Source organism: Coffea eugenioides, chromosome 5 (assembly GCF_003713205.1).
Source record: "Coffea eugenioides isolate CCC68of chromosome 5, Ceug_1.0, whole genome shotgun sequence".
Lineage (NCBI taxonomy): Eukaryota > Viridiplantae > Streptophyta > Magnoliopsida > Gentianales > Rubiaceae > Coffea > Coffea eugenioides.
Window position 1 is genome coordinate 20,841,589 of NC_040039.1, and position 9,769 is coordinate 20,851,357.

Below are 9,769 nucleotides of genomic sequence, written 5' to 3' on the forward strand. Positions count from 1 at the left end.
GACAGCAGGCAGTGAGTTTAAGAGATTTTTTTCAATTCTTTCGGACGTCCGGTAGGTTGGTTTTCTGCGTCCGAAGGTATGATGTAAGACTGAGAATTTTTCTTCAATTCTTTCGGACGTCCGGTAGTCTTGTTTTCTGCGTCCAAAGTGTCGCAACGATTATCGGACGTCCGATCCTGATTTCTTGAGTGTCCGATAGCTTCAGCATACTTTGTCCCTTTCAAATGTGATTAATCTTTGAATCTGATTTGCATCATAGCTGAAAGTATATCTTGGAGAAATATTAGTATTATCCATTGTTTTGTAAACATCAAAAGCAAGGGACCAAGGCCAACATCCTATCATTTTTCTATTTCTTTAAAGTCTCTACATGCTCTAGATTCCATTTTAAGATTAAATTCCACGTCACCACTCCAAAGTTTCATACTTAATGCTAGCCAAACGATAACCGGACAATTAATAATAAAAATTCAACTAAGATATAAAATGACATTTTGATAGATAAGGATACCAAAATTTTGGCAAAAATCACATAATATAAATATTTTCATCGTTATTATTTACCTTTCAAAAATAGTAAAATTTTTTTTAGAGCCCTCGCAAAAACACTCTTGTATCAAACTTATTTGAGAGATCAACTTGTAAGGGAATTTAAGAATTCAAATTTCAAGATATTAAATAAAAATTCTGCTTTCTAAACTTTGTCTTTTGTTCTTATTTGTCATACTTTATTACAAGTTTGTTTCATGTTTAGATGCTCTTAATATGATATCTAACTAAACTTTTTCATATCCTAGGGTAAAGATGAATTTGTTATAGTTTTAATTTGAAATAATTAGGGAATGATTATACTTTTTCATGATTTGTTAGTTTGAGAACTTGTGCTTATGTTTTATAGTTGTTTGAACATCAAATATGAATGATTTGATAATTGTTAAATAATGAAAGTTGCCTTCAAATAGATCTAAGTTCTTAAATATTAGCTTTATTCTCACGAAAGTGGTGAATAATGGTTGGTTGGATTCATACAATACCTTCATTGAGTTTATTTAATTTGTTTCATACTTTTTCTCTATGAAGATAGGTGAAGGGTGATTCAAAAAATTAAAGAAATTAGTAAAAACAATTTCTAGAGAAATTAATTAAGACAGTTTCTCTTAAAATCTCCATGGTGAAAGTAAGGACATATATTTTGAAATTATTCATTGACAATCATGGAAGCATAAGTATAACTATTTTTAAGTAACTTCTAATTTTGACATAACAAGAGATTCTAATTTCTAAAATTCTCACTTAATTTCTAAGCAATTCTAGTCTCACTTATTTTTACTTTATTTACTTTTTTGCAACATACTGCTTATATGGTTGGTTTTATCATCTAATGACTGGTTTTATATTTATTATTTATGTCATATGGCCAGTTTAACGCCTAATTAACTCTCTTTGTTTTTGTACTTCCTTAATTTTGATTGTTTAAATAATAAGCAAATAATTAAATTCAAGTGATTACTTATTCTAAGTCTTTTTGAGATTGATATCTATTATCTCTATATTCAATAAATGAACTGTGCAGTTGCGGAAGTAGGATAATAAAAGTTTTTTAAAATTTGTAGTGAGTAAAAAGATCATATCACATACATATGCATTGCGTTGGGTATGGATGAAATGGATAGAATTCGGATCTGGATTTGGGTAAAATTAAACCCCTTGGTACATAACACGAATCAATCATAGAAAGAGGCAAATAATTAACCTAAATAATGGTCAAATTAATCCACTCAATCCGACTAATTAAATACTTGAAATAATTCTAAGTACAATAATAAAGTTAAACGGGCCCATAATCAAAATAATCATCGGGACAATTTTAACAACTACCGCTGCAATAATTAAAGGAGCGGACAAATGTAGTGGTCAAGACTGAACACTCATCCCATCACTCAAACAAGAGAGTTTGTGAAAGCCAAAAGCCATAAAAAGGCCGTCTCAACTCCTCCTCCCTCTCTTTCATTTCAGTCCCACTTTCACAGCTTACAGGCCCCAAATGTGCAGAATCAAAATCCCATCATAGTATCATCACATAGCATTATTCACAGGTGGGGTGATGGAGTAAGAAGATTTGTTTTATTGTTTGATTGAGTTATTATTGTTCATAATAGTATTTGATTTCTTTTTGTGTGCTGGTTTTGTTGCTTTTAGGTTCTGATTGGTGTGAAAAGGAAAGAACAGGGAGAAGATTTTGGTTGGTTTTGTTGATTTTGGGAGATGAGCAAAGGACGGCCACCGGAGCCTCTTGATTTTTTCATTTGGACTGTTGAGGTAATTAATATTTTATTATTTCCTTTAAATTTATTTTTTGTAGCCTTCTTAATTTAGTGATTGGTAGATCTTGGGGGGTTTCGTAATTCTGAGATGTTTATCTTCAGCTGCTGATTGGTATATCCATTTCTGATAATTGGGTTTTTTTCCCTTTTTTTTGGGGGGGATGGGAAGAATAAAAGATGCAATTTTTTAAAGTTGTTTAAGAAATTGGGAATTTCCCCTTAGTTTGACCCGAGATAGAATAGGTATTAAGCCGGTATTTTAAAAAATTTGAAGTGTTTATACTGTTGCAAAATTGGGTTAATTCGGAGAGCTTGTGTGCAAAGCAGAGTTGACTGTTAAGGGTCTGCCCATTTCTTCTGGCTTGGTAGTGAAATGTTCTGGAAAAGTTGGCAAAATGGGTGCTGTTAGTAGCCTGGCTTGGTAGATGTTATATGCTGTGGGCCTGTTTGATTTGCTTAAAATCAGCTAATTGTAGCTTTCGTCAAGCTAATGCTGCTTTGAAGTGGATGAGTTCTTCTGGTCCACAAAGCGCCATGATTACATGAGAAACCATGCTTCTCAGCTCTCACCCCTTCTCTGTAATATGTTGTGGTAAATAAGAGTTTAAAAAGTTTCCTGGTGCTAACTCAAGTTTCTTATAGAGGGTTATCTCCTTCGTTTTGCTTTGTGAGTGAAACTATACAGGTGTTGGATAACTTATTGAAGTCTAATAGCTGAAGAGTTGTAGTATTGAATGAGGGAAAGAAAGACAAGAATTAAATGCGCATTGAGGCAGTAAAATCGAAGAACTCAGATACCTTTGGTACTGCATCACCAGATCTCCCAATGGGGTGATCTCTGCTAGCCAGGAGAATATTCAGCAATGTCAATCTCTTTTTACAGTAGACCTTTTGTTCCCAGCCCCCCCCCCCCCCCCCTCCTCCTCCTCCTCCTCCTCCTCAGTGCTTCTCCTGCTCTCCTGTTTTTCTTGGCTATCTGATGCTTCATCTTCCTGAGCATTAAAGTTTCCTTCTATGCTGATGTTGCAGTAGATGATTGGTTAGTTCAATCTTCTTTCCGATTTTTGTTCTTCGGGGGATTGTGACTAGGGCTAGTCAGGATACTTAAAATTCATTGCTAGCAAAATTTTGCATGTCAACTGATTTCATTGACCATATCTAAAGTCATTTTACTTTTTGCCTTTGTAATTATAGGTTATATTGATACTGATTTGGCATATGTCCAGTTTAATCATGTGCGGCATTTATATTGGGTTCCCGGACTAGCTCTGTGATTCTGGATTGCTATGCTTGTTTTAATTGCATTTGGAAGATTTTTTAAATCAACTTTCTTGGGAGATATCTTGATGTTTGACTCTAATTTGATGATTGTCAAGTTACTTTATGAATTTTATAGTTGGAGAAAAACTATAAATCTTAAAAGAAAAAAGTTTAAACTCTCTGAAACATGTCACATCCTGAAAAAAGAAGAAGCAGTTCCTTTATATTTTTCTTCTTATGCAAAGCCCATCTTCTTAGCTCCAATGAGAAGGAATGAAAATTGCAATATCTTGGCAAGATGATTAATTATGACCAATATCTGGTCCTCTTACTGATTCTGACCATATTAGATGGGTTTTTTTTACTTGTTTATGCCTTTGTTTGCTTTGTCTTGATCATGTCATACTTAAGAAGCATTAGTAACTTCTTTTGATGTTTTCAGAGGATGGAAGCCCATTGATATGCTTATATCAAGTTCTAGAGGCAGGGCAAATTTAGCCCATGGTAGTACTTAAACAAACATTGATGCCTGAGTTCAGAATACTTAGCAAAGTTTGACCCGTAAAAGTCCACTATGGGGGAATAAGCTGCAAAATTTTGATTAGGCTGGGCACATTGTTAACTTTTAGCCCAGTTGATGGATTGGGGGCTTTGATACGGGCAACTTCTCTTTTTAGTTAAGCTTGTTATCTACAAGTGAAGCATAGTTTCTATGCTGCTTTTTAGTATAAAAGAACTTCAGAGATCAATTGTGAACCATTTAACTGGTATTCATGAAAGCTGTCTTTTTATTCTAATCTTTTATGGCCTGAGGTAAAATTTATATTGATGTTGGTATACTAAGTAAATGAAGTACTTATGCAACACAATATGCTTACGAGCTTTGGAGCTTCAGAAATTGAGGGGGAAATAGGTTAAATTTATATCTAAAATAGGAGAAAATGAGAAGAAAAGGAACTGTGCTGTTCAATATAGTATTGATATACCACAGTGCCTGTGATGGTAAAGGGGAGACTACAATGATCCTGAGATCATTGATTTTGGCTATGCACAGGGTAGTTGGCGGTCTCCTGTTATCATATTCTGCTCTTGTTTGGAGGTGTTGAGAATATGAAAAATATCTTCTAAGGGAAAAGAAGGAATTAGAACCAAAAAAAAAAAAAACCAAATGCATGTAATGGTAAGGGGGAGACAACTTTGATCCTGAGATCCTCGCTTTGACTATGAACAGAATAATTGAGAGTGTCTTCCATTTATATCTCTGCTCTTGTTTGAAGGTTTCAAGGATGCGACAAATATTTTGTAATGGACTGACTGTTGTGCTTAACATGGGAGCCACTTTGATGTGTGAGGGGATCATTTGGTAGGATTTAGTTTTAACTTAATTTATGACTTCAATTATTGACAATGCCTTCAATTTACTCAGAATGCTTTGCCATCTAATTGAGGTTGCTAGAATAATTTGAGAAATTTTTCAGTTTGTTGATCATATGTCTGGGTTGAAGAACGATCTTTTTAAAATTTTGATTGGTTTGCCTATTGAAAGGCTGGTGATGTTACAAATTTAATAGATCTAATCACCTTATGATTGAAAATTATTTTTCCTTTTTAGGTTCCTTTTTCTCCTATTTCTTTTTTTATTCTCATCTCTCAACCATCTTCTCTCTACTTTCATACATCAAGGTGGTTTTCTAATATCTGGATGTGCAGTGGCGAAGCACCACCGGTGAAACTGATGCATGATGGGGGATGGGGGTGGGGGAATGGAGGTGGAGCCTAGTGATTATAGTGCTGGTTACCTGTTATCTTTGATGGAAATTCTCACGACAAATTGGATGCTCTTTGTTGTTTTTTCAGGACGTTGGCTTGTGGTTAGAAGAGATAAATCTCGGCAGCTACCGCCAAATCTTTAAAGAGAATGGCGTAAATGGAGAGTATTTGGAAGGGATGTCTATGTTTACAACTGAACAGATACTTCGATTCATAAGAAGGTGCCACATGAAATGGGGGGACTTTATAACATTATGCAAGGAGCTGAGGCGAATAAAAGGTCTTTCCCTCTCACTCTAATTCGTTAATGCTGATGTAACAACTATTCATGCACTTTATTCTATTTCATATGAAATTCTTTTACCTATGGTGCTACTTCCCAGATTCAGTCACTAGGAAAATGGTTTTAATCTTTGCTTCCATTATTCAACATGTTTGCAGAATTCAGAAATTGGAATTCTTCTCATCTTCCCTTGTGAATCTAATACTGTGAGAATGTTCATGTTAGATGTCGTGCTGTTGATTCTCATAGGCAGTGGAAAACTTCATGTTTCCCATGTGAGTCATGGTGATGCATCTATGTTAATGAGGAGATGGTTGTGTCTGGGAAAGCCAACTGTTGCTAGGCTTGTAAGACTGCTCAATTCTACCAAGAGTGAGCAATATTTTATTTTATTTTGGGTACATTGGAGAGCTAAACAGGTCGTTACAAGGTAACTAACCGTGGGGTGGAGATCTCCCATTACATCAAAGTGCAATCAACTTCCAACTGTATTAGGTGGAGTGGATAACTGTTGAACCCCCAGCTCTTGGCTTAAGCTTCCTTTAGCAAACCCATCTGTGCACATATTTCCTCTCTCCCAATATGACTGATTTGAGTATCCCAATCTTTCCTCAACGAGTCAGTAATCTGCTTCAGCGGATTCAATGGTAGGCTAGTCATTGCAGCTTGATCCGGAAGTGATAGAGCAGTTTTAGAATCCGTCTCCACGAGGACTTTTCTATATCCAGCTTCCCAGGTCATCTGCATTCCATCAATAATCCCACATGAATGCTATTTCAGTTGCCACTTCCTGGTTCACTGAGAAACCACCTTTCCAACTAACAATAGTGAGGATTTTTTTTTTTTGAGGAATTTTTTTTAATTTTTATTTTATGTATTTCAGTTGCAGTCTTGCATCTATGTGTTATCAAGCCCATCCTGTTGTGTTTAATGGATTACTGGAATTCTTCGTGTTAGTCTCTTTATTCTTCTTGTGGGTTTTTTGTCGACTTAGTTTTAGTTTTAGGTGTAAATTGTTTTGGAGAAATTAGACAGAGGGGAGAGATTGATTTTTCTTGTGTACTGCATGTAATGCACTGATGCAAAGCCACCGAATATATTTGTGGATAAAGGCTGATTGCCCTGGATCGATGTGTGATTCAGAACCACTGATTATCTTTATAAGTAAAGGCTGTGTGCCCTGGATTGATTAATCTGTTTGACGTGCATTGGATGGTTGTGGGAATGCTAACAAATTCTCCTGCAATGCTCCCGAGATTGCAATTATGATTATACATCCCATATCATCTACCAGCACACCTTTTTAGTTTTATTTCATGGAACCAATGTAAAACCCTCTCTCCTTTCTAATGTCCTCGTTACTGTTTGTGCTTGTAAGATTAAGACTGCCTTGATCTGTATCCCCTTTATGGTATCATCTTCAGTGCCCTGATATTTAAAATTTTTTCAGTGGCTTGTTTGAAAGGAGAGCAAAAGGTCCGTCGACCATGGTGGGCCCCATCATGCCTTTCAGTTGTCTTTGTCAAGGTGTCAAAGAGGAACAGGCAGTCAAGAGTGGTTTCATTGAAGCTGGAACCTTGATGTAGATTTTGCATGTATGTACTTGTATGTATGTACTTTTGTTGTACTTATCTTTTAGTGGAAAACAGGAAAGTAGCTAAAAGAACGATTTCAATGTGTCTTTTTTGAGTTCAGAGGGTCTCATGGTAGGTTCTTCGTTGGAGAACTTCCTCGCGTCCATTCTCTGATGTATTATTTTAGTTTGTTCCTTTTTCACAAGTTTGTGCAAAAGAATATATATTCGTGACATATGGAACGATGATAAGAGATTATGATTGACATATGCGAATGATGGTAAGAGATTATGGTTCTGTACATAGCGTCTTGTGGTATTGGTGACACTGGGCAAATATTTGGATATTAAGATCTAATTTTTCTGGAGCCCAAAATGTAGTGCAAAAAGCAAATGAATGGTGTTTATTGTCTAATCAGGTTTTCATCTGGAACGCTTAAATGACACTCATTTTTTCCTTTTCAAGATGATACCAGATCATTTGTAAAGAAAATCATAAAACTTTTTGCAGAGAAAGCAAGGGAAAAAAAAAATCATAGATTTAGAATTTGATGAGATGGAACCCAAGTAATTCCGAAAGGGATGGGTCAAAATTTTCTTCGTGAACAGCATATATTAAAGGTGATGAGATGGAGTGTTATTGAATCAGCAGCTTTAGCAAAACAGTTTGCGGCACTTGCGTCTGTCTGCTGAATGAAAATTTGGGTTAATTACACTTGAAATTTTAAAGCAGTCACACTTTACTATCCTAAATTATTTAAAACTATATATTTTGTCTCCTTTGTAGACATGGCATTGTTATCCATTAATTATTGGAAGAATTATTAGAGTAGCAATGGTAATAGAACAATTTGTTGCACTTGCATCTACCTCATGATAAAAATTTAGATTAATTACAATTGTGAGCAGTCACAATTTGTTGCCCTAAATTATGAAAATCTTTACTTTATCTCCTTTTATAGTCTTGTCAAATGTTGTAAAAAGTAAAATGTTGACATTGTTACCCATGAATTATCAGTTAATATTTACCACCAAATGAGAAAGGAGGAGGTGTTTTGCTCAAATGAAGAATTCCCTAGTAAAATCACATACAATTGTAAACTACTTATTAGCAATCTCTTTCCAACTACTTATTGTCTCTTTTTTTCTTGAACATGGTTCGGATGGTTATTTTAGTCTTGAAACGTTTTTATAGCATACAATTCCCATTTTGAGAAAGAATATCCTTCCCTTTCTTTAACCATGGAAGGATTGATGCTGATTGCGATCCGACTTCTCTTCAAAACAGAGGTGTTTTATGCTCTTCATTCAATCATTCTTTCTTCTTTTTTTTCCCCTTACAATGGAGGGTCAAGCCCGTTACATAGCAACTAATCTAGGTAAAGCAATACCATAAACATCCTGTCCCAATAGCTTTTTGAGATGATGTGGAGGGTTCTTAAAATTAGTTGTTCCTGGAGCCAAGCTTCTTCCCATCTTTGTTAAGTAATCTGCACACATATTTCCTTCACGCCATGCATGGACTATTTGATAACTCTTTTTTTTAAAAATTTTAATTTTCTATTATAAATAAAACTGACCAAGAGTACAAAGCCGGGAGGAGGGCATAGACCTTACCTCCGAAACGCCTAAACTAAATTACAGAGCTGATGCATATTCATAGCTTCAGTTCTAGCGCCCAGCCATCGACGGCCGTTTAACGTATCTAAAGTTTCCGGCCCCTAGCCGATCAACATTATAAAGACCTTTGAGGGTCCTCGGCGAAGATTGGAAGGAGAGGTATAAACAGAAACCATTAGATTCACACCTCAAAGATGCTAAACCATCCGCAACCGCATTCCCTTCACGATAAATATGTTGATACAGGAGGCCGGTATCAGATATCTATCGAATACGTCGGATGATCGGGAGCACCGCAGCCGGGATACTACAGTACCCTCGAAGCACCTCAATAAGGATCTTAGAATCCCCCTCAACTATAGTTGGAGCGTGATCCAATAGCCTACATACTTCGAGCCCCGTACACAACGCCCTAGCTTCTGCTTGCACTGACGTCACCCCCCTATAAGATTCAGTAAAAGCGAAAACCATCCGACCATTCGAATCTCTTAGCAAACCTCCCCCACCTGCTATAGTCTGGTCCCTACGCGCCCCATCAAAATTAAGTTTATAACCTCCCACCAGCGGCCGAGTCCAACGAATGTACCTTACTTGTATAGGCATAGCGACCTTGCCAATATTGTGAACCACCTCCATCCAACTGTCTCCAACCAACTTGTTATGCCCCCACTTCTCACTAGGGCGAACCCTAGAGTATCCGTGGAACGCCTGCCCAACTCTCGCCGGGGCTCATTACAATCCATAATTCAAAAATTAGAAATACTTCAAATATTTTCAATATACATTTAAAGTATTCCAAAACATTTCATACTTACCATTAGTTAACTTTCAAGATTAAATACAACCCAAAAGAATATGTACTACAACCATCTGCTATAATACAACTTAAAGTCTCCAAAGAAAACAACTTAGTACTATTTGCGAGCACTCTCGATCTTG

The 9,769-nt window shown here is 36.1% G+C and overlaps 1 protein-coding gene across 1 annotated transcript; it reads left to right on the forward strand.

Moving 5' to 3' along the window:
• Window positions 1–1,909: 1,909 nt before the first annotated feature.
• On the forward strand, window positions 1,910–7,512 carry LOC113772349. The gene is made up of 4 exons (XM_027316940.1): window positions 1,910–2,096; window positions 2,200–2,319; window positions 5,442–5,634; window positions 7,088–7,512. The coding sequence occupies exons 2-4, from the start codon at window positions 2,266–2,268 to the stop codon at window positions 7,216–7,218; spliced, it is 378 nt and encodes a 125-aa protein (XP_027172741.1). The 5' UTR covers window positions 1,910–2,096; window positions 2,200–2,265; the 3' UTR covers window positions 7,219–7,512.
• The last annotated feature ends 2,257 nt before the right edge of the window (window positions 7,513–9,769 follow it).

What these genes read in the sequence shown, in the direction of transcription:
- LOC113772349 (XM_027316940.1), top strand. Translation starts at nt 2,266, where the DNA reads ATGAGCAAAGGACGGCCACCGGAGCCTCTTGATTTTTTCATTTGGACT. An exon ending in TTTTCATTTGGACTGTTGAG is followed by an intron (nt 2,320 to 5,441) that starts GTAATTAATATT and finishes TTGTTTTTTCAG; the next exon opens with GACGTTGGCTTGTGGTTAGA. An exon ending in GGAGCTGAGGCGAATAAAAG is followed by an intron (nt 5,635 to 7,087) that starts GTCTTTCCCTCT and finishes AAATTTTTTCAG; the next exon opens with TGGCTTGTTTGAAAGGAGAG.